This window comes from Trichophyton rubrum, assembly GCF_000151425.1.
Source record: "Trichophyton rubrum CBS 118892 genomic scaffold supercont2.12, whole genome shotgun sequence".
Lineage (NCBI taxonomy): Eukaryota > Fungi > Ascomycota > Eurotiomycetes > Onygenales > Arthrodermataceae > Trichophyton > Trichophyton rubrum.
Genome location: NW_003456417.1, coordinates 286,965 through 311,820, shown reverse-complemented (window position 1 = coordinate 311,820; position 24,856 = coordinate 286,965). Strand labels below are relative to the sequence as shown.

At 48.8% G+C, this 24,856-nt stretch overlaps 12 protein-coding genes across 13 annotated transcripts; 7 read left to right on the top strand and 5 right to left on the bottom strand.

Moving 5' to 3' along the window:
• Positions 1-205: 205 nt before the first annotated feature.
• TERG_08163 (uncharacterized protein) lies at positions 206-3,120 on the bottom strand. Its single transcript, XM_047748899.1, has one exon. The coding sequence runs from the start codon at positions 1,813-1,815 to the stop codon at positions 1,405-1,407; it is 411 nt and encodes a 136-aa protein (XP_047604890.1). The 5' UTR covers positions 1,816-3,120; the 3' UTR covers positions 206-1,404.
• Positions 3,121-3,879: 759 nt separating this feature from the next.
• TERG_08161 (uncharacterized protein) lies at positions 3,880-5,040 on the top strand (the record flags this gene model as incomplete). The annotated part of the gene is made up of 2 exons (XM_047748898.1): positions 3,880-3,923; positions 3,975-5,040. The coding sequence occupies 2 exons, from the start codon at positions 3,880-3,882 to the stop codon at positions 5,038-5,040; spliced, it is 1,110 nt and encodes a 369-aa protein (XP_047604889.1).
• On the bottom strand, positions 4,653-7,710 carry TERG_08160 (translation initiation factor eIF2B subunit gamma). The gene is made up of 2 exons (XM_003231327.2): positions 7,132-7,710; positions 4,653-6,952 (listed from the first exon to the last, which is right to left on the bottom strand). The coding sequence occupies exons 1-2, from the start codon at positions 7,307-7,309 to the stop codon at positions 5,370-5,372; spliced, it is 1,761 nt and encodes a 586-aa protein (XP_003231375.1). The 5' UTR covers positions 7,310-7,710; the 3' UTR covers positions 4,653-5,369.
• A 350-nt stretch (positions 7,711-8,060) lies between these two features.
• Positions 8,061-9,357, top strand: TERG_08159 (uncharacterized protein; the record flags this gene model as incomplete). The annotated part of the gene is made up of 2 exons (XM_003231326.1): positions 8,061-8,678; positions 8,734-9,357. 2 exons carry the CDS (start codon positions 8,061-8,063, stop codon positions 9,355-9,357), a joined length of 1,242 nt encoding a protein of 413 aa, XP_003231374.1.
• Positions 9,358-10,085: 728 nt separating this feature from the next.
• TERG_08158 (uncharacterized protein) lies at positions 10,086-12,413 on the bottom strand (the record flags this gene model as incomplete). Its single annotated transcript, XM_003231325.2, has 2 exons — positions 10,274-12,413; positions 10,086-10,199 (listed from the first exon to the last, which is right to left on the bottom strand). Exons 1-2 carry the CDS (start codon positions 10,556-10,558, stop codon positions 10,086-10,088), a joined length of 399 nt encoding a protein of 132 aa, XP_003231373.1. The 5' UTR covers positions 10,559-12,413.
• Positions 12,414-12,464: 51 nt separating this feature from the next.
• Positions 12,465-12,961, bottom strand: TERG_08157 (uncharacterized protein; the record flags this gene model as incomplete). Its single annotated transcript, XM_003231324.1, has 2 exons — positions 12,465-12,672; positions 12,744-12,961. 2 exons carry the CDS (start codon positions 12,959-12,961, stop codon positions 12,465-12,467), a joined length of 426 nt encoding a protein of 141 aa, XP_003231372.1.
• Positions 12,962-13,460: 499 nt separating this feature from the next.
• TERG_08156 (uncharacterized protein) lies at positions 13,461-13,894 on the top strand (the record flags this gene model as incomplete). The annotated part of the gene is made up of 2 exons (XM_003231323.1): positions 13,461-13,764; positions 13,821-13,894. The coding sequence occupies 2 exons, from the start codon at positions 13,461-13,463 to the stop codon at positions 13,892-13,894; spliced, it is 378 nt and encodes a 125-aa protein (XP_003231371.1).
• Positions 13,895-13,975: 81 nt separating this feature from the next.
• On the top strand, positions 13,976-14,599 carry TERG_08155 (uncharacterized protein; the record flags this gene model as incomplete). Its single annotated transcript, XM_003231322.1, has 3 exons — positions 13,976-14,290; positions 14,343-14,454; positions 14,511-14,599. 3 exons carry the CDS (start codon positions 13,976-13,978, stop codon positions 14,597-14,599), a joined length of 516 nt encoding a protein of 171 aa, XP_003231370.1.
• Positions 14,600-15,162: 563 nt separating this feature from the next.
• Positions 15,163-17,180, top strand: TERG_08154 (uncharacterized protein; the record flags this gene model as incomplete). Its single annotated transcript, XM_047748897.1, has 4 exons — positions 15,163-15,579; positions 15,920-16,235; positions 16,319-16,896; positions 16,977-17,180. 4 exons carry the CDS (start codon positions 15,163-15,165, stop codon positions 17,178-17,180), a joined length of 1,515 nt encoding a protein of 504 aa, XP_047604888.1.
• Positions 17,181-17,882: 702 nt separating this feature from the next.
• On the top strand, positions 17,883-21,005 carry TERG_08153 (uncharacterized protein; the record flags this gene model as incomplete). Its single annotated transcript, XM_047748896.1, has 3 exons — positions 17,883-18,282; positions 18,326-18,527; positions 18,629-21,005. The coding sequence occupies 3 exons, from the start codon at positions 17,883-17,885 to the stop codon at positions 21,003-21,005; spliced, it is 2,979 nt and encodes a 992-aa protein (XP_047604887.1).
• Positions 20,966-23,211, bottom strand: TERG_08152 (uncharacterized protein). 2 transcript variants are annotated; one of them, XM_047748895.1, is made up of 2 exons: positions 22,117-23,211; positions 20,966-22,059 (listed from the first exon to the last, which is right to left on the bottom strand). In XM_047748895.1, exons 1-2 carry the CDS (start codon positions 22,317-22,319, stop codon positions 21,696-21,698), a joined length of 567 nt encoding a protein of 188 aa, XP_047604886.1. In that variant the 5' UTR covers positions 22,320-23,211; the 3' UTR covers positions 20,966-21,695. The 2 variants fall into 2 exon arrangements, with proteins under 2 accessions (XP_047604886.1, XP_047607479.1); XM_047750541.1 differs by having other exon boundaries at positions 20,966-22,294; positions 22,360-22,375.
• Positions 23,212-23,335: 124 nt separating this feature from the next.
• Positions 23,336-24,454, top strand: TERG_08151 (uncharacterized protein). Its single transcript, XM_003231318.2, has one exon. It carries the CDS (start codon positions 23,587-23,589, stop codon positions 24,172-24,174), a length of 588 nt encoding a protein of 195 aa, XP_003231366.1. The 5' UTR covers positions 23,336-23,586; the 3' UTR covers positions 24,175-24,454.
• Positions 24,455-24,856: the final 402 nt, after the last annotated feature.

Genomic DNA, 24,856 nt, shown 5'->3' with positions numbered 1-24,856 from the left:
AGGGAAGCTAGAGAGAAGTTAGCTAGTTAGCTGTTGGCGGGAGGCGAGATGAGGGTCGGCGGTGGAGGTAGCACTCTGTAGGTGTACTCTGGTTGATATGTCGATGGCGAAGCTGATAGAAGTGATAGAAGCGATAGAAGCGATAGAAGCGATAGAAGTGATAGAAGTGATAGAAGCGATAGAAGCGATAGAAGCGATAGAAGTGATAGAAGTGATAGAAGCGATAGAACTAGCATGTAGGGCTGATAGAAGGAAGAATCCTCAAACTGCGCAGTCAGGATTGCTCTCGAGGCCTCAAAGCTATGCAGCGAAGTAAGACATCTCGAAGTTTCCCGGCTTGCGGCTGTATAAAGGACTAGTTAGTCAAATGGATAACTTATGGTTGAAGCCCCTGGCCTGTAAGTTATGAACAAACGGCAAGCAAGCGGACATCATGCACTGTCTAAGTAAGTCTAGCATGTACGCACCCACTCCCGGTTCCACTCCAACAGTGCCATTATTATCATGTCGATATTATTATGCTCCTCTCGTTCTTCTTCTTTCTCCCTCCAGACGGTCTGGGTGTCTGTGGAGGCTGTACATGATTATTACTACCATCCCACGCAAGCCATTGCTGTCTTTCCTTCTTCCTCTCTGCATCCTCCTTTCTGTCTCTCCTTTCTCTTCTCTTTTCTTTTTTGCTCCCTGGCTTATCATCAGATCATCCGGACGCCCCTACGCGACTCCACTCCTCCTGATCTTAAACTTGATGCAAGCAATTTAACTAAGCCTAGCGTCGTGTCTCAACCCCTAGCTAGTTCAGTCACGATGGCCGCTTGAGAAGAGCAGCAGCAGAGGCCTGAGTTGAGCGCAGCAGGAACGGGACCGTATCCGTAAAGTGTATCCCCAGTGATGGATGTCCTCTGTCTACCCTGATCAGCACCTCTCATCCCTCGAACCAGCGGAGCATGCGTGAGTTAAGAGGTAGTGTTAGTACTCGCTGCTGCACACAGACGCAGCGCACACACGCACAAACGCATGCTCTCGGAGGATACGAGCATTGTCTCAGCTTCGCCCCCTCCCCAGACTCACAACCGCATCAACCGCACAGCCAGCTCTCTCGAGGGAGGGAGCCTTCTTGTAGAGAACAGATAATACAGGAAAGGGTACGGGGTACGGGGTATTTATAAGGGCGACTCTCCCTCCTCTTCCAAACTAAGACTAACCGAAAACGGTTGTCTTCAGAAAGTGAGTACTATAAGATAACTACCTAGGAGAGATATGTAGGTGCGTATATCCGCTTTATAATTTGCCGACAGATCAGTGAGGCGCACGCTTGGTCCTGTTTGCTTCCCTTTTACCCTTCAAAGTAAGGTCGTGCCATTGAGTCCGTTTCTTTCGACTTGAGCATAATAGCAAGAGCAACTACCTGCCTCCCTTCTTCTTGTTGTTGCCTCCCGATTTCTTGCTGCCTGTTCCGTGTTTCGCCGCAAGAGCTTGTAGCTTGGTCTGTTCCAGGATGCATGAAATATCATCCTCGTCTCGAAGTCTCAGCCCTCTGGAACTAATCAATGATATGAGAGCAAAGTTCTTAGCCAGCTTCTTCGGGTATATATCAAAGACAGCTTCAAATATAGGCGCAAGGTCATGAGCAGCGCAGACCCTGAAATCGCCACTCTCCACGCGCTTTTTAATACGGCGACCTAACCGTTCATCCAGGGTAGATTCGATTTTCTGAGCAAGAGTCTCACTCCCGCTGCTGTTGGAGAGGGTATTTTTAAGGATCCCGACTTCCTCTTCGTTAAAATATGGTTTACCTAGGTAGGTGGTGTCCATGATACTATCAAGCCGATCCCTTGCAGCACTGTCTGTCCTGAAGTTGCGAAGGTCGTAGACATATACATGTAGCCGATACCAGAGAGACTTCCGGGAGCGTATATCGGCCACCTTATACGTCTAGGCTATTTGCTGAACATCATCCATGGTAACTTTTCGAACTTTGAAGCTTTAAACTTGTGCGTAGAAAAGACGTAGACCAGTGATGTGTTTTTTGATTCAACAGAGTGGGCGAGAAACGGCGGCTTTATATATCAGGCATGAGTCACCAATCATGCTCTCAGTGACGTGTATTAGCTACCGGGGCGCGTCTCGCCTGACGATGAAGGTTTCTCCCATGATGACTGCGATATCCATGGATGGATAGGTTGGATCCATGGTTGATTTCTGATTTCTCATTCTAAAGGAGTTGTTTAAAGTAAGGATTCACGTGACCAACTAGTTGCCCCCCATACAAAAACTGCTTGGAGAAGAGGCAGGACTTGATGCTGTCCGGTCAAACGCAGATTGATCGATGCTTTAACTGCGGAGTCAAACATAGTTATCTTGGCTCTGTAGGCAGAGCACTCAGATGGGAAACTATTGTTGTATTTTTTACCTGGGGCTGAGTACGGAGCATCCTCCAAATACATGTTAAAAGGCCCTAAAGGCACCTCGCTCTGCTCCTCGGCCGTCAACATTAGTTAGATTCTACCTAAGCCCTTTTTCCGCTTCCTTTCCGCTTCCCCAACTTCCCTTTCTTTGCTCTCTCGTCTTCGCTTTTATGGATGTTGTGCTCCGTACCCCGTAACTATTGTTTCCCCCCTGCATAAAGGAAATATCTACCCATCCCACCGCCCTTCATCGTCCCTTTTCCCCTTTCCACCCATCCATCCACCCTCTTTCTTTGTTTTCTTGCAAGCGTCGGAACGCAGTACCGGCCGCTGAGACGTGATTGGTCTTCTCCTCGCCCTCTTTTGCATGGAAGGGAGTTCCTGAGAAAAAGCAACGAGGCGAATTTTTGATGCACGAGCATGCGGGGCTTCTCTCCCTCTTCCTTCGCCTCGTCGTTCGTGCATCTCCGTGTCTCTCACAGGGCCAACCTCGGCCAGATAGCGAGGAATAATAGGTCGGTCAGTTGGTTGTTGAGATGTTGGCCGAGATCCGCCTTGCTGCATTGCTTTAGCGTTGTACCTCGACTCGACTGCACAGCAAGAGAGGCTGTACCTCCATGAGATCCCATGTATCATATTCTCTCTTCCCTCCCTTTCTTCTCCATCTCTTCTCCATCCGTTCCCTCCATCTGCAACTGTCCAGCCGGACTATCAAAGTCTTCTTTTTTTTTCTTTTTGTTTATTTTTTTTTTTTGTTTACCGTGATTATGTAAGACTAGTGTCTGCTTATATAATCTTCGACGTCAACAGAGAAAAAACAACATCGAGGAAGAAGCTGGAGATGGAGATGATGAAACCAATGATGAAGATAATAGGGAGAAGTAGCTAGAGATAGGCATAAAGCGGATGTTCCGGTAATATCATGGAATATAAACATGATATCTTATATTTGACCAGTTCTTATCTTTATAGAGATATAAAGATGCTGATATCTGGTGAAATGACTACCCCCTAGTGTTACCTATCTGGGACTTGCCTGATGCCAGCTTACATCTATACCATTCAATATATGCTTTCAGTATCTATCTATCTCTAGAAGGCATATCTATATCTCCATGTGAATATACCCCGAGATGGCTCTAGGGTTAATTGTGGTGCTATGTCACTGCTGCTGGTATCAACGATGTAGATATCACTAGAGCAACGCTGGCATAGGATATCAACTGTGACTCCTCACTCGGCAGATAAAGAAACTGAACAGGACAAGTTTTTATGTCAACAATGCTAGAAGATTTCTTCTCTTCTTCCTCTTTCTCTTCTTCTTTCTTCACACACTCTCCTCTCTGGATATTCACTGTGAATATTCACCTTTCCTCCTTCACCACCCTGAAACAGCCATTCACGTTGAAGGCCATCAGGAATAAAACCCAGGAGGCTCCAGCTTTTCAGTCCTCGATCCTTTACCTTTGCAATGTGCAACGCGTACTCCATTAATTTCAAGTGCGGACACGTCCAGTACGCCCAAGGCCTGCCGTGTGGAGGACCCGACTGCTCTGCTCCTTCCAGACAGATACCCTGCCATCAGATCTGCCTCGACTGCACGGACTACGAATACATGGGCCTGCGTTGCTCGAACATGTCAATCATGGACGAGTCGGCTCCTCGTTTCGAGGACTACCTGTTTGAACCCAACAACTTTGATGCCGAGATGGTCGACCCGGCTATCTGTGACGTGGACCTGAAGGCGATTGCAGATGACGTCCTCACGGTAGAGGGATCTGATTCCAGCGACATGTCGATAGACCTCACCGGTTGTCCTCCACGCTCGCCTCCAAAGCTAGACAAGAGCAGCATCGAGTTTATCCGGCTCGAGGCTCCGGCTCGATCGAACTACATGTACCCGTCTCCTGTCAAGCTATTTGCTGGATGGCCTCCCCTTGAACACCAAATTCACACTCATCCGGGGTATGGAGACTACGCGGCTACTCCGGACGAAGAGGACTTCCGTTGTCCGCCTCCAGCACCTGCTCCTACTTCTGCATCCAGTTACTCGGGCAGCGACCCAGTGACTCAGCTGACCACCCCGTCCCCTTCGCTATTTAGACGTAACAACTACGACAATGACTGTCTGAGCACCGACACCCCGCAAGACAGACTCTTTCTCACCAGATCCCCCACCTCGCGTGAACTCAGCCCTACGCCAGGCGCCCGTGGTCACGAAACCTTTATCGAAGCAGCTTCCGCCATCCTCGACCTGCCTATCTCTTGGCGCGGAAACGAAACTCTTCGCGAGTTTCTCGAGGAAGAAGACGAGGACGGCTATGTTTCGGACGAAGAGGAGATGGAAGAAATCGACTATACCACCGATCAGTTCGTCGCGAAAATGCGTCAGCCAGACTTCCACCGTGCCGATTATTATCAGACTTTCCCAGAACTAGGGGGCCCAAAGGTCTCGCTTGAGGATGCATCAATTAGCGATAATTCGAAGCTTGGCGCCATTCAGAAGCCCACGCGAGACGACGATACGACTACCAAAATGCCTCCTACTGCTACCAACACCGTGGGTAGTGTCATCAAAGCCATCGGGCCTTTCTCTCTCGCTTCGACTGAGGCTGAGCCATCCGACAATTAGATTCTGCCAGTTACCAACTTTTCTCGATTATGCATGATACCTGGGAGGAATGAAAAACGGTGTTGTTTGGAGTAATTTGATACTGAAATATGGACTGGACTGGGGGGTGGGTTGGAGTTTGGCTCTGTTGAATGATATCTCCTGTTTATTGAATAGTTACCTGGCTGGTGAAAGATGAGTCAACAGGGAATGGGATCACCAGCCATCATTGGACGGAGATAACAGCAGCTATTCTGACACATGTTTTGTTAATCTGAAATCAACCTGTCTTCTTATTTTGAACATCGCGGCTGTAAGTGATAAGGACAATGGCTATCCATTTAGTTTAGCTACCCCTGCATATCAGCATCCCCTCCATCAAACCCCATATCCATCCCCCCTTCACCAGTAACAGACATGTCATCCTCCAACCCCTCGAAAACCATAAACTTCTCGTTCTTCGCATCCGTATCAGCAGGCACAATGTTCCCATTCTGTACCTCGCAGTCCTTCAACACGCAGTCGCGACCAAGCTTACTTCTTCTCCCGATGATACAACCTACAAGCTGGCAGCGTTCACCAACCACAGCGCCATCCATAAGTAGACATCTAGTTAGCCTTGCACCGGACGCGATGTGGCAGTTTGCGCCGATGACAGATTCTTTGATGATGCATTTCTCCTCCACCGTGACATTTTCTGCAAGTAGGCAGTCTGCTTTTGAGACCGTGCAGCGTTGTGCGATGCCGGGCGGGTAAGCGATTTTGCTGGCGTGAGCTAAGGGGGAAAGCGTAGCAGTGTTGGGAGGATGTGTGTCGTTGCTAGCATCAAGCTTTGCCAGACGGAGTGATATTGATAGAAGTAGAGCGGAATTATCCACTCGCCGGATAAGAGGCATTGATGGCTGTGATGGAGCTACGTAGCCGAGGAGTGGAGGCGTGTTTATCTTTTCTGCGGTTGCTGCAGAAGAGCTATCAGCCTGGTCATCGGCGGCATGGAAGCTGCTTGCAAGGCTTGCAGGGATAGTGCGTGATGGTATGTCGAATTCGCGCGGGAGTTTGGTTGTGCTCATGCCCAAAAGGTCGATTTCCTCCTCGATACGGCTATTAGCACGGCCCTCTGCTTTCGCCTCGTCGCTCCTCTTCTGTGACTGAAAGAGATCCTGAATATTGAGTTTGGCAGCCAACCCTTTCTGCCAGCCTGCCTTCGCCCACCAGCCAAGCAGGTCTTCGCTAATACTCTGGAACTTCTCATTCCGTTGAGCCATCACCTTTACCCAGTATGGGAAGAAGTAAATGTGGGCGTCGCGGTAGCCATTGAGAATCTTGACCCGCCCATGCTTCTTGAGCAGTGAGTATCGAATAAGCAGTGCCTTTTTCTCCTCTATTGAGTCCTTTAACGAGTCCATGGGCATGGTATATGCAATTTTATGCAAGCCCGCACGAACAGACGCGGGAGTGGCAGGCGATCCTTTAACAGCAGGGGCTTCATCTCCACTCAATGGAGCAGTAACCAAGAAGTCAGGCACTTCATCCTTGATTTTCTCCTCGCCTGTGGGCAATGGGTACCAGACACCAAGTCCACCTCTTCGTCCGGCCTTCTCCCCTGCAAATCCTAGCAGACTAGATGATCCAGGTAATATGGACGAGCCATCTGACGTCCCGTCGAGCGAGCCCTGTGTCATCATCCATGCTTCGAGAAGTGATTGCCCGGGCATATCACATATTAAATCACAGGGAAGAACTATAAAGTCCGTTTTTATGCATGCTTGGACCTCGGGTAGTCGAAGGAGCTCTGCAGTTCCAGTAGTAGGAGAAAGGTCCGCGGGGGCCAGCAGCGTTGGTGTGGGGAACTGGATGGATGTGAGATGAGGATTTTGTGATAGAGCAGTCTTCATGACTGACTGGCTGGTTGGTGAGGTGATGAGGGTGATATCTACACCGACGGGTAAGCAGGCAAACATGAGAATATGCGGGTGCAACACGCTACAAATCAAACATTTTTACAACCAATCTGTTTAACAATAACAATGGAAAATACATGTGATAAACGTCACCCAAACTAATAGCAACACGCAGCAATAAACAATGTTCAGTACCAAGGGAGGGACATACTGGTAATTCCTAGACGATAGCACCAGTCCATGGGGTACCACACCATCGGCCGATTTGCAACCGGCACCAATGCCTTCGGGAACTCCTCCGGGATGGATGTGAATGTGTTCAACGAGGCTCCTGGTCCACAAAGGATCAGGGCCTGGAAGCCCGTCTGTGGCAGGCCTAGGTGCGGCATGGTAGCAGGTGTTTATTCTTCTGCTCGGCGGGGTATCTTTCTGTGATAAACCGAGATGTATGTTGCTTGTTTATACCGTCTTCGCTTATGCTCCCCCTTAGTGTCCTGGTCAAGGAGGTATTGCGTGAGGTATGTCTCAGGCCAGAGTGAATCTCTCCCGGTGAAGCAGTTATGCGGTGGAACTGACGCTCCCGATGGATGTAACAGCGAGTCCAGCTTGATATTGGCGATGTTTGATGCAAATGCGGGATGTCGAGGTTAAACCGTCCATGTCTTTCTCCTTTTCTAGACTTAATGTAGCCGTCTAAATAGAAACAGAGTCCATGCCGGGTTTAATATGCTAATCCTCTTTGTTCTTCGGTCTTTTTACTATAAAATGTTTCTTCTTCCTCTTCCGTTTCTCCTGCGTTTCTTCCTCGCCTTTTGAGTCACCTTTTTTTTTTTGGTGGTACTTGCTTTGTAATAAATTATATAATCTTCATTACTAATATATTATTAAGCTTAGTCACATGCTTTGAGATGACATAAGCAAAGTCCCGAGGTTGGGACGTCGCATCTTTCGTTCGGATCTTGTTTATTTACTTACTCCGTGACTCCGGCTTCAACCTAACAACGTCGACAGGCAGACAAACATCAACGGTGTCGCTTGTTGTCACGGAGCGACACAGACACTACTCGCTGCATTGATTAGTGGACCGTGATGTTTAGGTGACACAGCTAGCTTCACGAGAAAAGCGACTGTTGACACCACATGTCGGACTACAACCGCCAGCGCTCCTCTGGACGGTCAGCTCTGGGGTACTGGGTGCCGCTGGTGATCACCGTTGGAGTTGCGACGGCCGGACTCGCTGCTTGGGTATTGAGTGAGCGCCAGAGCGATGATGACGATGAGGGGCTGAGCTACCATGATGATAATGCACCCATCACCATGGACCCCGGGTCCGGGGATAGCTTCTCGAGGGCCGTCACAACCGCCACTGATGATGGGAGCGTGATGTCTCGTTTCCAAGGTGCCTGGCGCCGAACTCCCAGCCCTAAACAACTGTTCGATGGCGCTAGTCGCTCGGTCGTTGCAGGTGTGACTGCGGCGGGCGCAATGGTTGGAGGCGCCTTATCATCTATACGTGAAGAGGGGAGAAGCGAGTATTACGACCACGACCAGCAACAGCAGCAGCAGGCGCGCGAAGACGAGGAGCTGGCTGTTCGTGATGCACCTCGTCAGAGCCAGTCTACTCCTGGTGCATTGCCTGCAGATACCACGGGCGCCTCTCAGTCACGTCAGGGGCCGAAGAGGGTCAAGACAGTCGCCATCGTGGTATCTTCCGTTCTGCCAGATTTAGAGGTCGACGAGCAGATTTCTGGCCATGCTGTAAGTTTCTAGATATAATACCAGTTAAACATCTGCTAACTTTGCTCATTAATAGTCAATTCTAGCGCATCTACCTGAGTATATTGAACCTGAAACGTCTCGTATCTTCGTCCTCATCTATGCGCCGGGCGTGCAGCCCTCTGCTGCAGGCACATCTAAGCCAACACTGTCAATTACATCCTCATACTCCAACATTGCATCTGAGGAGGCCACTGGTGCAGAGTCCACTGAGGTTATGCCCCTCACCACCGTTGACCCCGACCCAACAACATCCGATGAAACCCAGCAACCCACTGCTCTCTACCATACTCTATACTCTCAGGCCCAGGCAATTGTGGATAATGAGACAATGATTATGCCCTTCAGCACTCCTGGTGGCCACGTCCACATTCTCCGCCACCTTTCTCCAGAGATCGTATATATTCAGGAGAGCCTGACTGGCAATAATGGAGAGAGTGTCAACCAGATCTCCGGATGGGTCCGCCAGGTAGTTGTTGTTATTGGTGATGAAGGTGGACGAGGTGGTCTCATTGATAGTGACGATGAATCTGCCCTTGCTGACAAGGGAGAACGGTGGTGGCAGAAAGAGGGCGTCACTGGCCTCGGCAAACGAATTACTGTCGTTGACGGAGTTCGGATTGGCGAGGAGTGGAAACGACGTGTTTGCGGTCACGAATGATCCCAGTATGACGGAACGGTGGTAACTCTTTCTCTCGGTTTTTGCGGCGTTCATCTTTTACGATATCTCTTTGCCTTCTTTTCCTCCCATCTTCCCCTACGCTTCCTCTTTGACTTAACCCTCGGTCGTATTTTCAGGTCCCTCTCTCGATGAGCTCCGGCATCCATTCCATTTATGTCTGGGCTAAACTGACTGCACATAATCCGTACATAGTCTGCGTGCACTTCAGCAAGTCTTTTGGTGAGGATATTCTTTGTATACCTTTAGCAGCTATCTACTAGCTATTTATCTATAAATAATTTGTTCAACGAACATATTTCCCTAGCCAACCAAGCATTATGCTGATTCATTCACAGATGCATCCATCTTCCCCTGAGCCTATCCCAAAATTCCCGGTTCTTCCATAAGGGCAACTCTACCTATGGAATTCTACTCATCACGTGTTATTGAATGAAGCTGTCCTCCTTTTTTCACGCCTCGACAATAACATACACTACTATATACCCAGCATTTATTATGATCAAAGGAGAAAATCCATACCAAACAGTCTTCATATAGCTTCTACAGCGTTAGCTATCCTCGGCAGAGGATGCAGGCTGCTAATTACACATAAGCTTCAAGTATATACAGACAAACAATCCAGCTCCGCGCCTGAACCCGGGGAATAAACGATCTGAGAAATGAAAGAGATGAATGAAAAGGCTGGCATCGGTACTGTGCCAATGCATCTAGTTAGGCTGAGCTGCGCTGGAGCCGTTACCCGGAGCAACGACTTCGCAGATCTGGTCAATGATAGGGAGCTTCACTTGGCCCTTGTTGACTTCCTCATAGCACTTGCAGGCCTATCATGAGAAGCAGCATAGTCAGCATCCTGCACTAGAAATACCTCTCCAAGACAAAGGAATGAAGTACATACCGTTGGAGCATTAGTGCTGGCACAGAGGAGGATCTGGACAATTTCACCCTTCGCGGCGCAGGTAGCGATAGCACCGAGCAGCTTGTCGCATTCAGGGGCAGAGCCAGGTGGAGGGAGACCAGGAAGGCCAGGAAGGCCGGGAAGACCGGAGCTGGCGGCAGCGCTTGGAACGTCTGGGGCAGTTGGGCTGCCGGAGCCGGGAGTGGTCTTGGTGTTGCTGCTAGCAGGAGCAGCCATGGCAGCTCCGGCCATGATGGCAGAGAGGATGATGGACTTGAACTGCATATTGATGGGATGTCCTTGACTTGATATAGGAACTGAACAGAGATGGAAATCTGGAAAGATGAATGAAAGCTGGCTGAAGCGTGGGTGAATGAGATCAAAAGACGGGAAAGAAAATGACCAACTTCGAGGATGCAGCAGCCCTTTTATGCCATTTCCTCGAACTCTTTGCCCATGGGGCTCCCTCCATCTTCCGTCTTGCTGAGGGTATCTTCATCCTCCTGTATGGGGTGCAGACCTTGGCTACGGGGCATCCAACCCGGCTCCAGCTTCACCTCCACAGTTTGATATATCCCTCATATCTAACCTCTAGATACAAGCAAGAAGGGGGGCCGTATTCACATGTCGGACAGACGGAGGTCAAGAGTGATCTCCAGATTTTGATAGCTGACCCTGACCTGTGCTGAGCCTATCGCCGGTGCCATGTGTAGGGCACGTCACAGATTATATGAACTCGATTGGCTTAACCGGATACTTCCTCACAGTCCTGACCCGCTAACCAGAGACGAGATCTAGCGGATAACCAGTAGCTATGCCCTACTTTGCCGCGGAGTACCAGTTTTCACGGCGGTTGTGCATATGATAACGGGCATAAAATTGAGTTTGCGCGGCAAAAAAGGGGCTCTGTGGGTGTACGACATCCCTTTCCATGGCTCAGATTGATCCTTCCCGACCACCACGGATGTTGTTTCGGGTTGCTCACTAGTCAGTTAACTAGTATAGCGTCCTCGCAGCATTGGCCTGTCTGGGTATGCAAGGGCCGACGAACCTGCTCTCTCCACAGCCGCAACACCCTCTATCGGGGGAATCAGAGCGATGTTGCTATCTCAGCCAGTATCTTTGAAACGCATCCATTTCATGGAAACGAATAGCTACCAACGGTTCATGAGTTATCTGGAGTCGCCACAAAACGTGGAACGGACGTTTATTGTCTCCTATCTTGATGCTCCATTTTTGACATCAAGTTCCCCTGAACACTCACGGGTATTTTGCGGTATGCAGCACCTCGCCCGGCACAGAAGGATGGGAGTTTCATATCTAGCTCAAAGGACGATGATCTGTCCAGTTTCATCATGATGACGCGCAAACATCAGAACGACTCGCTCGTATAACTCGCCAATCATCCGATGTGCAAACCCCGACTCCACTCAAGCGATGAGCCCCATGCATCTCGGAGCACTTGGCCATCTTATTCATCATCTTACCAACATCGGGGGGTATTCTCGATTCAGAGAATAATATGCACCTCACATCACTCTTTGCCATAGCCTTCTTGCGCATATCACCACTTACTGGCGATACTCTGATGTTTCTTTCAGAGCATCTGGACAATTCAAAGTTTCAATGATGTTAATGACTGGTTAACTACGAGCTAGTTAACCAGCGAGTTAACTAACTTGTTATCTAACTACATGTTTGAATGTACTGGGATATCATTCGCTGTATCCCAAGCACCTTTCTTTATCACCAGACAGAAACCATTTGATCGGCTTCAAGCATATCCCGAGCCCGGTATCTCCACTTCCTTTTGTGCGAAGATGCTTAAAAACTAGTTGACGAATAACTAATTAATGCCAGGGATGCAATAATTCAAGTCTCAGGGAGACAGGATATATTTAAGGTTAGTCCCGAGATTGCGACAAATGAATCCCTGTCGCTTCAGTTGTTATCATTGTCTTATTTGTCTAGCCGATATATTGCACGAGATACCTTAAACATACCTCGGCCAGCTTTTTATGGTTTTCAATACGACGGAGCTGTTTTCAGCACATATCTCGACCTCCTTGTTTATGCCACCCCTATGCATACCCCATACCCGGGAAGCAGATTATCACAGCTCTCAGATCCCGCTGCCGGATTCCACTGGAGAAAGTTGCTCAAAGTAATTCCTGTAAACTTCAGGATTATACTACATGTTTCTGACCTGTACAAACCGTTCGATGGAATTTTCAACCAAGTCAGAGATACGGGAAACTTTACTCGGAAACGAGCCAACGCTTACGGCAGTTCGATGGGAATCCTGACTGCGTTGGATTGGTGGAAGTCGGGCTCGCTGGGGCCGACAGGGTCCGGGATCGTGGTGTCCCCGGAACTGCAACGCAATACCAGTACCCTTCCTATACCCGTGTTCAGCATGGTTAGGCCAGCCTCGGAGAGTTGAGATTACAGAATAAACAAAAAGGCCAACCTGGATTTTCGAACAATCCTCCTTAACTGCTGTATCTCCCTTTTCGACGGTGTGCCATCTGTTACAATTCCGAGCAGTCCTATCCTAGGTTTCGTAGGACCAGCTGGCGTCGTCTCTCCGGGTATACTAGGCTTTTGACCAGAGGTGGTTTGGCTCACAGCCTGGCCTCCAAGGGCTATGCATACCCATAAGAGGAGTATAAACTCGAGACGAGTCATCCTAACAACCCAGCTATGAATAGGACTTGACTTGATGCCGAAGCGGATACAGGTAAGTGCACTTATTGTTTTCCCTCCCTCAGGGCTATCCTATGCCTGATATTCTGTAAGACGATCTTGGTCATCTTTCGACCGGCTCAGATCTCCTTGTCGATGCCCATATACGAGATTAGAAACTTCATCAATAACTGGCACAGACCAGCATTGGCCACCGAAAAACCTGCCTTTACAGAGTAGACTCAACGTACCCGCACTTATTCGGCTTGGTAAGAGCTTAAGAAATACAAACTGTATATATGACAAGAAAGTATGAGCGGCGAATGATTGTACGTAGGGCTATTTAACCACCTATAGGCTATATATTTAAAGGCTTAATGAACGACGAGTTAACAACCTTCGCCTTCCAAAGAGCTTTATTTTATACCATAGTCCACAACAGGATTTTACCCACAGTTTTCCGTCTTCCCTTCTTTGCCTAATTTTCTCTGACTGGTATATAATGTCTTGCCGGGACACTACGACCAACTCTACGTGCCAGCCCTCAGCTAAGTCAATCGTTGCGAAAGCAACCGTCAACTACCATTCAAGCGAGTCATCGGCCGAGTCCCAAGCTCCAACTTCCTTGACTGAAAGTACGTCGATAGAAATGGCCTCCAGTCCCTCAGTCAACTCGTCCTCCCCGATCACTTCAGTAGTGACTCCAGGAAAGAATTCCCCCAGCCGGCTCGAGAAAATGCTCGAGGAGATGAAAAAGAAGAGCCCTGAGGAGATCACTGCGCATATACAGAAGTATGGCCCAAAGAGTAAGTCTTCCTCGTGTCCTAGGATGGTATTTATTTGTTTTGCTGAAAGACAATAGTCACTCGCGAGGGTGACCCCATCCCTTGGGATACGGATGACGATATAAAATATGCCACAGGAGAAGGCCGCTAAGTCAACAACGTCCTCCTCGCTTTCCCCAAAAAGGCTTTGTGCAGTTTCGCTGCCCGGCCAACCTACCTCAGGCACTCATCTATGATTATCACTCTGATCTTCAAACGCGTTCAAACTCGGACATTTACAGCGGAAGACTTGTTTCCGCTTTGGAAAGATGGTAAAGGGTTATGTACTTCTTTTGCCACTTATGTTGCTTCCCGTCTCGAGAACAGTGTTCACCCTACACTATTTCAATTGAACGAAACCCATCGTGCATGTTTTATTAGAGATGGTGTCGTAATTGACTCCTCGGCAAGAAATATCCTCGAATCCAAGGATGAAAAGCCCGTCTCCGGCCATAAGGGGCCTTGGAAGTTTGACAAATCCTCTAATGATGTCACCCTTATATTTCAGGTATGGCTGTCCTATTTGTTTATTTTTGTTATTTTTTGTTAATATACAATAGGCGTCTAAGAGTTCTAAATTCATAGCTTTCAGCCCTTACCGAGCTATATTAAAGCAATGCATAACTGTCTACTGCAGCTCTGCGGTCAGAAATCCTTTATTTGCCTCTTCCGGTAAGGCTCCTACCAGATATCTATACTTTGAATAAACCAATATTAACTATCTATAGAATTAAATCAGATGCCCAGCTTCGATTCAACGGGAAGATTACATGGAAGCCATACCAACGTTGTATCTCACGGAGCGAGCTGCTACTAAACAAGGCATCAAATAAGATCCAAATATCCGAGCATTTTTTCGTTATTATGGGGCCGCGATTTTGGTTGCCAAATGCATAGTAATAAAGGCTCGCTGTACTACCTCATAGACAAACAAAGGAGACTCGTTGAAAGTCGTGGTATCTGGTATCCTCATCAGTTGTATCGTATATAAGCCCAACTGCAAACGAGAATAAGCAGTTTAAACCAACAGGCCATAGCTTCAGCTATGGTAGCTATAACAGCGTCTAATAGATAATGCAGGCTATAACCAATACACTTGATATTATAGACATATCTACTTTTTCTTTTCTTTTCCTTGGTACAAATGATACCAAAGATGTTAGGGATAAATGCCAAACAACATGATGGGTTTGAGTCGAGGCTCTGATATTCTCGAGAAACACAAGACCAACAGTATTGCTCGTAACTCTCGCGACAGTCATTTGGTTCCTCCAAGCGGTAAATACTTTAGGGTTTAAGCCGTATACCTACCTCATAGTCTTCATATTCACCGTAGGAGGTAAACTACTTAGCCTGTTTTGCGCTACAATCATCCGCAAGATGGACAAGGTTGCATTGGCTAACATAACAATTACAAGCATAGTTAATGGCTTTGCGATAAAAAGCCATAGCTATGATCGAACAGTCATTGAGCCGAAATCCCCTCTATCATCTCGAAGCATCAAGGATGCTGCGGATTTCGGATGGGTGAAAAGATGGGTGGCTATCGGTGATAGCTTCACCGCAGGCATTGGCGCAGGAAGGCCATACTCGCAAAGCAAGAGTGACCGGAGTTGTTCTCGATATGACCTCGCATACCCTGCGGTCCTCAATAGACTCTTCGGGTCTGTAGTTCAGGACTCTCAATACATTGCATGTAGTGGCGATCGATCGGTTCAGATATATGAGCAAGCAAAAGCGCTGAAGGGGGACTTAAACTTGGTAGTCCTGACGGCTGGGGGAAATGACCTGTGTCTGGTAAATTTTTCAATGAAGAGATCCGTGAAGGAAAATTTCTTCGAACTAACAAGTAGTAACAGTCAAAAACAATCACTACCTGCATATTTCTGCCGAACTACTCAGAAGAATAGTCCCAGGCAGTTCTCGAGAAGGCACAAACGAACATTGACACGATCCTAAAGCGAAATCTGAAAAGCACCCTTAAGGCGCTGAATGGTAAAATGAAAAAGGATGGAATTGTCGTTTTCAACAATATGCCCAGTTTTTTAATACTGAAGATGAAGGGGGCACAAAGGACCAATCTTGATCATTTCCACAAATACCATCGGCATTTTGGTTTCCGGGGTTGTTTCTCAAGCCTTCACCCCTGACCATCGAAAGACGGAAGAAATTCAGAACTCTGGTGCAGCATATCAACAAGGCAACCCAAGAGGTTGTTGAAGAGATATCGAAAGACCCAGGAATTGGCTATTCCATTGCAACTTCAGACTGGGACCCGTGGTTAATAAGAGTTTCTAGACAATTCTGCCAGCCGGGTTCTATGGGGTACTATCCTGACCCAAAAACGAAGGAGCTTCAGTTTTTCAAACCTGACACACATAAACGATCATTTCTCGAATATCTCATAACCAAGCGTGAGGAACCCGACGCAAATGAGATTGAGAGACGGCAAAGTTAGAATCGGAAAGTATATATAACTCCTTGTTATACAACCAGCCGATCCGCGAAACGAGGTATTGCATAAACTTGGGGCAAGGGCTCCTGACCCCCCGGGCTGCCCGGGAGACGGCAGCTTTGACTGGACGTTTGGATTTGGATTACCAGATCGGTGTGGAAGATTCTTCCACCCAAATGAAAAGGGTTCATGAGACGATTAGTGCGTTCACGCTTGAGACGATAGTATACTTACGGTCAAAACAGCTCGGGTTGCTACAGGGCTTTTGCTCTGCCAAATCTGAGTTCAAGTACTGGCAGAAGGAGGGCCGTAAAGCTTATGCGAACCCAGAAAGAATGAATGAGAATTACAAATCATTCTGCGATGGCATAAAGGCACTTGACAATACCATCAACTGGAGCAAGTCTCAGACTTTTCTTGAGGGCACTCCAAACGAGCAGACATTTCATCTAAGGTTGTCGAATGATGCTCGGGAATACGTTAAAGAAGACTGCTTGTTTTCATTCAACCGGATTATCAACGGGCGTGATGGTAATGATGCCAACAACCCGATGAACTGGAAATTCGGAGGCAGATGGGTGAGGGAGGATATACCTATGGGATCAATGTCAAGCGAGAAAACAGACCATGGCCACCGATCAAAAAACCGCACGGAAGCTGTGAGGGGTGGTACAAAGCCGTGTACTCCGACTATAAACTTCATGGTGCCGGCTGGTCTACATACGACTCTGGGCGGCAGACTATCCTGCCTAGCATAAAGGGTTGCCTTGGGCTAGGGGTTACCGCCTTCAAGTTCAAGTACTTTGACGAGCCGGACAAAGATGGAATGGAATGGGAGTTGAAGTTCCACACGCCTATATGGGTTCGAGCAAGGTGCTTTGGTAACAACGAGGTGGCGTTTTCTTCCGGCAGTTTCACTAATGGATGCGTGGGTAACGATTAGATGTCTAGCCACTTGGGATGGTCATTCCAGGTTGCATCCTTGGTTGCCTTCATCATTGCTGTTTTTATTTTCAAGAGAATAGAATATGGTCTCGTAGTGTTCGCAGTGGCTTTCGTTCCAGAAATGGGTATCGACGGTATATCCTAGCTAGTCAAGTGCCTCAGAAAGCACCCGCCCCTCGACTCAACTTCCCCCTAGGCTCCATCTCTCAGCATCTTCACTCCCGTTCGTTGTCTCTTGATGTAGTTGTTGTCCTCTTGTTGTCTTCAACTTTTCTTTGACGTCAAAATAGAAACACCAGCTTACTAATAGCATTAGTCACATTTCTTACTAATAAGTATCACATGACTGCTTATTAAGCATCGAGACAACGACAGAGAAACGAAAGATAGAAAGATCGAAATCTCACGAACTTCGCATGACTTCATCCTGACCGGCGGCCCGTTCAACTCGCCATCAGCGCTGCGTCAGTATCTTCGCTGGCTGTTTCTCTGGACGATCTGAGTCTCCGATTTGGTACCCGCGTACTGCCCGGTTTGCCCGTCCTGCGAACGGCGTCTTCTCGCCAGGCCTCCGTCCCCTCATGTCCGGCATATCAGCCGAGCATCCAGTTTCTAGACTATCGGGCGCGTTTCTCCTCGCACCATAGTGTCTGGGCCTCCTTAATACCCGGTGGGAGGTAGCTCGCTGCCTGCCGAACCCATGGCTACCGCTGTTTCCACCAAGCCCATGGCACATCCGGGCAAGATGAAGCGACCCCCTCCCCCAGCCTTCGTACAGTCTGGCGCCAACGGCTCCCGGCCGGCGCAAACGTCTTCCTCGCCTATTTCTACTTCAACGAACCGAGCAGGAGCTATAAAACCATTCGGCACTTTTTCATCCTCCGGTACTACTGTGAATGGAACTGGTGGGCGGGCGGTGGCGAAGGTAAACGGAGACACATCTCAGAGACCGCAAGACCCTTCGTCACGGCTACAACGTCCATCAACCAGGCGCCATGCCATGGGTAATGGCAGCGCGGATGGTAGACAGACTAAAAAACTTGTCGAGCCATATGGTGGGGACCCTTACATCTGTTTGCGCGGCTCTGCCATACAATTCTGTTTGTTATCACTGCTAACATCAGGCTTATCGGCTGAGTGTAGTCAAAACCACTTCTTACATCTTGAAGAAATATGCAAAGTTCCCGCCTTCTTTGACCATCCACCTTCACCCAACCCATTTCCGATTCGATAAGCAGGATGGTAGCTTTCCTTATAACTCGGAAATGAAAGTGGTCATTAAACATCTTAAGGACGGCACAGTGCCCCATGACATGATGGAGGAGCTTATTATGGGGAATGTGCGGTTTTATGAAGGCAAGTTCTAGATATATGGCGTATTTAGAAACATATTTTGGACTAACTTGTTAATATAGGGTGTTTAATCGTCCGAGTGATTGACCATAGATCCCCTTCGGCTGACCCTGCTCCTGTCACAAAAGCTTCATCCGGGCAGAAACTTATCCCATTTTCCATCCATAACTATAACGAACACATGACGCCCTCTTCTTATGTTCCATACCCCAAACAGAGTCAGACCAGTTCCAATGCTTCAATTACTCAACCTGCCACAACCGGTCAGACTGTGCAGCCGTCTGCATCTTCAGAATCAACCGACGATTCCAGCAAATCCAAAGGGAAACAACCTCTTACTGTAGAATCTGCGAACGGCAAAGCTACCGGACCTAAGGTTTTCACCACGGTCTTGCATCCTACTCCGCGTTCCCTACAAGCTGAACTCACTATATTATCTATGATTCCTGACCCCAGATCCCCCCAACGGCGTCAATCTCAAGGTCTCAACAGTTCTCGCACTTCGAACTCTACCCCTCTTGCTCAGCCATCCACTCCGCTATCTGCTACTGCTCCTCCCTTGGAGCGAGGACACCCGGCGAAGCGCCAGAAGATGCTTGTTGAGCCGCACGAAATTCCAGAAGTTGAGTCAAAATTGATTCTTGCTACTGCTCCTCCATTATATCTTGAACCTGTTGACAGCTTAGAAGCTAGTCAGCGGCTGCTCAAACTTCTGGAATCGCCCTTGCATTGCCATAAACCACCTTCACCAAAGACTAGAAGACGTACCGTTGCTGAGCTTGCGGCTGATGAAGCTCTGGCTGCTGCCGAGGAGCGATTTATGCTTATTATGGATGAACGACTTGAACCGGCAATCTCAGCAGGCGCAAATGCTGCAAAATCGGCCGTGGTCGACGGGGATGGAGGTGCTGTTCCATTTGAACCCCGGTTCTCTAGATTCAAAACCCTCGAAAATATCCGCAGTCAGCACGAGGAAAGGGCCAGAAGAGAGCACGAGCGGAAGCTACAACAAGATCACGCAAAGAGGCAACAACAGGAAGCTGAGCGGGAGAAGCGTCGACAATTTGAACAGCGTCAAGCAGAAAGCCAATCGCAAGATGATGCCCGTCGGCAACTCTATGCCCAACAAGCTGCTCAGTCACAAGCCCAAGCCCAGGCGCAAGCTCAAGCTCAAGCACAGGCTCAAGCACAGGCGCAAGCACAAGCCCAGGCTCAAGCACAAGCTCAAGCTCAAGCCCAAGCTCAAGCCCAGGCTCAGGCTCAGGCTCAGGCTCAGGCTCAGGCACAAGCTCATGCCCATGCACAAGCTCAGGCCCAAGCTCAGGCACAAGCCCAGTCTCAACTCCTAGCATCTCATAATATGCGGCCAACTTCGCAAGGGAATTCAGGTATCCCAGTCACACTCCAACAGCAGCATATCATATCTGCTTCACAAGCTCCTCACTCTTCGCCAATCGTTCGAAACCTCACTCCTCATGCACCTTCGCCTCATGTTATGAATCAAGGTGTGCCCATGGCAATGACCAGCTCCGCACAAGGTGCAGGAAGTCCCATGGCTGTATCCTCGGGCATGCAACATGGCCATCCGGCTCCTATGGGCCATCCTATGGCTACCACTCGTAGCCAACAGAGTCATAGCGCCCATGGCACGCCTCAGATGACGCATGGAACTCCTGTGATGCATGGAACTCCGATAATGCGGAATATCACTCCAACTCAGCGAATGGCTCACCCTAGCCCCGATGTTTCTACGATGGCCCAAACGCCCGCTATGACCCAGGCTATGGTCAACCCACCTATGAATGGGACAATGATGACACCTCAAATGATACAGCAACGGCAAAATGCGCTTGCAGCGCAACGTAATCTCAATAACCAACAGATGGCACAGCAACAGATGTCTCAATTCCAGGCAAACACTCTTGCACAGCAAGGAATGCATCAACAAATGATGCCAGGACAGCAACAGCAACAGCAGCAGCCAGGCCATCCAGGCGCCCAAATGCAAAATTCGTACCAATCTAGCCTTATCCAGGCGCAGCTAGCTCAGATGCAAGCCGCCCAACAAGGTCAGCAACGACCATTACCCCAAATGACACAACAGCAAATTATGGCTGCCGCCGCTGCCGCCGCCAACGGACAGAACCGTCAAAAGATGGCTGTCAGCCTCCAGTACAAGCAGTTGTACGAATATCATCTTGCTCGTCTGCAGTCCGAGATGGCCCAGAGGGTCATGCCTCAGTACGGCCCGCCTTCAAATTACCCACCCAATATCAAGATGCAGTACGTAAATGGACTGGGCAAAATTGCTCAAAACCATGTCAATGATATCATGCGAAGGGATGCCGAGTCCGGCAAAAACCGTGCCGCCACTCAGATGGCTATAGCCAGGGCCCATGCTTTCCAACAGCAACAGCAGCAACAACAGCAGCAGCAGCAGCAGCAGCAGCAGCGAAACAATATGGCATGAATAGTAATAACATGTACTCTACGTTGTTTATACGGTTTCTCTTGTTTCTTATCTCTTTTTTTCAGCCAATGTTGGCGTTATCTTGCAACTTCCTGGTGTTGTCCCCTGGATATCAATCCGGGCTTCTTTACTCTTTATTTTAACCCTTCCCCTGTGACGTTTATTTTATGATATCCCCTTCCCTCTGTCCTTTTGAATTTTTTCCCCCCTTCTTGCCACTGGCCTGGACTGTTGAAAGAAACAATGCTTTCCAAACATAACTCATCCGGCCAACCCCCCTTTTGCATCTTCCTGGTGTAACTTGCTTTCATTCCAGGTAATTCATTCCTGCTGATGTTCCAGATTCGATCGTCTTCTTCTTTAAGCTTTTTTTCTTTGATACTTTTCAGCCCATCCAGCACTGGTTCAGTCCTTGATGATTCTGCATGCTACGGTTCTTTAGGGTTTCTTACTGGGAAGGGATAATAGGTGGTTTTCGTCTTACACTCATGTTCAATTGGGATGGGGATGCTTTACATAGGTACATTTTTAATCGCGCTCATACTTTAACTGGTAGCAACTTTCTCTTTAAATGAATTCTGCTATACCATAACTTGTAAAGTAATGCGGGAACGAATTGCCATGGATTATTCACGAAATAGGTATGCGGCAATGGTTATTGGTAAGGATACGTAAATGTAATAACGGTATCTAATCAAGCAGTCGAGTGATGTTTACACCATCCCATAGCGGACAAAGCCAATTCTCCAGACGGTCTGACTTTAAGATGGCGTCGTTATATGCCCGTAGGGAAGTAATATCCTCCGACTTCCAATACTCTCTGCGGTGTTCACCCCAGTTATACTGGCGCCAGGGGTTATCTTCGCTATCGTCGGCCACAAAGCCACATCTGAGGGTATTGTCGCCGATTATCAGTCCACCCGGGCGAAGCAGACGGTTCTGTGAGCCAGGTTGAGAGCACTTGAGAATAGTCTCCAGATACTTTGGGTATCCTCGTTTCTGAGCATCAATGAAGATCATATCGTATGGCTCGGTAGGCGTAAGAGCTGGGAGACTGTATTCTTAATTAGACCACTGCTGTAAACTTTGATAGTCAATGACATCGACTTACGTCTCGAGGGCATCTCCCACAACAACTTCTACATTTTTGACGCCATACTTCTCAAAGGCCTCCTCAGCCAATTTAGCGAAATTAGAGTCGAACTCCAGTCCCGTTATCTTGCCCTCAGGACCAACGGCGGTACTCCATACAAGACTGGAGAGTCCCACATAGACACCGACTTCAAGAACTTCATTGGGATAAACAGTCAACATCTCAGTAACTTCACAATTTCTGACAATGGGAGCAGCTCACTTCTCTTTGCCCCTACAGTCTTTGCAAGAAAGCACATGGCCTGCGCCTGGGAGATGGAAATCATGTAGTTTGCCGTATCCGGCATTGTCTCCCGGACATGTTCATGATATTCGATGATATGCTTTGGAATGCCAGTCGAGTGTTCCTTGGAATAAGTACCAACACGCTCTCCAACCTGTTGGTTTGGATAGAGGATAGGGGCGTCTTCTTTCATGGCTGCTGTCAAAATTGGTGCTCTGTACTCCGTATACGAACTTGAGAGGCTGTTAGAGTATGGATCTCCCCCGGTGACGTGTTGCCCGTGGGTATTTATTTATTGAAACTCGCCACTTCGGCCCTCCCTCCTAGTTCACTAAGTATTAATCCGTTTACCCTTTTGTGGGGCTGGAGAATTCCACCGAGAGGTTGTGGAGGTTGGCTGCATGACTTGCTGGTGATATTATTATATAGCTCGCCGGCCATTCAATAATATTAATAGTTGCCATTAATTGCGTCTTCCTAGGTAATAATCGTGGTCTTCTGTCAATGCCCTCGTGCCCGGCCAATTTGGCACTGTGGAGTAGTTATGTAGTTAACTAAAGACCGTCTCTGAGTGATGATGCCAGGCAGTCAATTAGTTCCAGCAAGGTAGAGTTATCACGGGCCGGGTCTTCCCTGTAACCTAACTCTCGTTGACCTCCTTTTGGGCTCCTTTTGAACCAGCCGCACGGGATAAGGTGAATCATAACCATCATCTCCATGGGTAACTCGTAATTTATACGAGAAAGGGAGATGCCCCCTGGATGGCCAACAGCCGGCTTGATAGACCTTTCGGTAAGTATCTCCGAAACAGAACCGGACGATGAGCCAGCTAAGAGTCGATTGATCCCATCTGGACTCCGACTTCGAGCCGCTGGTTAGTTAACTCACTAGCTAGTTAGTTAGTTGGGTTCATGGCATCGCCGGCGCCAACAAACAAACTACGCCGGCAGTTAGTCAGTTGGTTGTTGGCTCTGGGGGAGGGGCGCAGCGACTCAGCGTAGACACGAGATAGACATATTTATAGCCCTCTCGACCTCCAGGCAAAGAGAAAGGAAGGAGAGAGAAAGAGAGAAAGAGATCCCTCGTTCTAGCTAACCTCAGCACAAACATCATAGCATCAGCCGGGCCAATATCAGTAGTATCCGTATCCCAGCCACAGCGATCCGACTGCCGACAGATAACTAGCGATTATTCCCACAACCAGCCATGAAGACTGCCAGGCTCGAGCTGGTCCGGATTACCAGCGAGCACCTCGAGGGCTTCCATGCGATCTGGTCTAACGCTTATACCACCCGCTGGAGCAGCCGGGGACAGTGCAAGACGCTCGAGGACAGCCGTGAGTGGATGTCCGGCCTGCTGCTGGAGAACAACCCGCTGGGCGAGAATTACGCCGTCCTCATCCGCTCCGATTTGCCTGCCTCCGAGCTCGAGGAGATCCAACGAGATGCGCCGGCCGATTCTCCCCTCCGGCCCGGCGGCATGATCGGATCCATGGGCACCTTTCGATCAGACCCTGTACCTGAGGTCGGGTACACCTTTCACCAGTCCGCCTGGGGGCGCGGCTTTGCGACCGAGGCCGTCATCGCATTTATGCAGCTCTTCTGGGCCAACAAGCCGCAGTTCGACGCGGTAGAAGCCTACTGCGATCCGGAGAATATGGGTTCGGTCAAGGTGTTGCTCAAGTCGGGCTTCACGGAGGTCGAGAGACAGCTGGGCGTGTACGAGATACCGTCGATGACGCCCTCAAAGCGCGACCTGATACGATTTCGAGCCACGAGAGAGAAGCTAAACTGAGCCACGATACGCTGGACTCCATAAACTGGTAGTGGTTCCTTGTCCTTGGGTGGTCCTTGTGATTATAGCCGAGGGTGGTTGATTATGCGTGATGCCGTGATGCTGCGAATTCATGTTCATGTTGATGCATTCATACACTTCATATATTATATAGATACAGGCCGGCGTCAATAGCCAGCATTCTTCAGTCTCGCATTCCGTCGTTCTTCCTCCCTCTTTGCGTCTACACGGCCCAGGAAGTCCATCCGGTCCATATAGCCCTCCTTCGCCTTGCTGTGTACATCTAGGTCGTCTTTGATGCCCTCCCGGTCGACGTACGCGGCCCAGTCGAGTTTCGACTTCATCACAGTGTTCAGTTTGGGGCCCTTGGCTGTGTTTCCTTCTTCCCCAGGTGTCTCGACGGCAGCCTGTTTCTCCCAGCTCTTCTTGATAGCGTCCGGCGGGTTAGGGTCGAAGCGGGAGAACCGTCGGAGCGGTCGTCGTAGCGGCTTTTTCACCTCCCCATCCCCATCCGCCTTTGAGTCTGTATCTGTAGCTGTATCTGCTTCTCCTTCTGCTCCTTTAGCCTTCTTCTTAGCTGCATTCAATGTAGAGAAGTAGAGCTTCGCTTCAGCAGAGTCCTTCGGAACGACTTTCTCCTCAGTTATCATTTCCCCAGCGAACTTGTACGTCCGCCGTATGG

Coding starts and splice junctions, on each gene's coding strand:
- TERG_08152 (XM_047748895.1), bottom strand. CDS start 22,319: ATGTTGACTGTTTATCCCAATGAAGTTCTTGAAGTCGGTGTCTATGTG. Junction 22,060..22,116: donor GTGGGAGATGCCCTCGAGAC/GTAAGTCGATGT, acceptor TTAAGAATACAG/TCTCCCAGCTCTTACGCCTA.
- TERG_08160 (XM_003231327.2), bottom strand. CDS start 7,309: ATGCCGCACCTAGGCCTGCCACAGACGGGCTTCCAGGCCCTGATCCTT. Junction 6,953..7,131: donor CTATCGTCTAGGAATTACCA/GTATGTCCCTCC, acceptor CCGTCGGTGTAG/ATATCACCCTCATCACCTCA.
- TERG_08151 (XM_003231318.2), top strand. CDS start 23,587: ATGAAGACTGCCAGGCTCGAGCTGGTCCGGATTACCAGCGAGCACCTC.
- TERG_08163 (XM_047748899.1), bottom strand. CDS start 1,815: ATGGACACCACCTACCTAGGTAAACCATATTTTAACGAAGAGGAAGTC.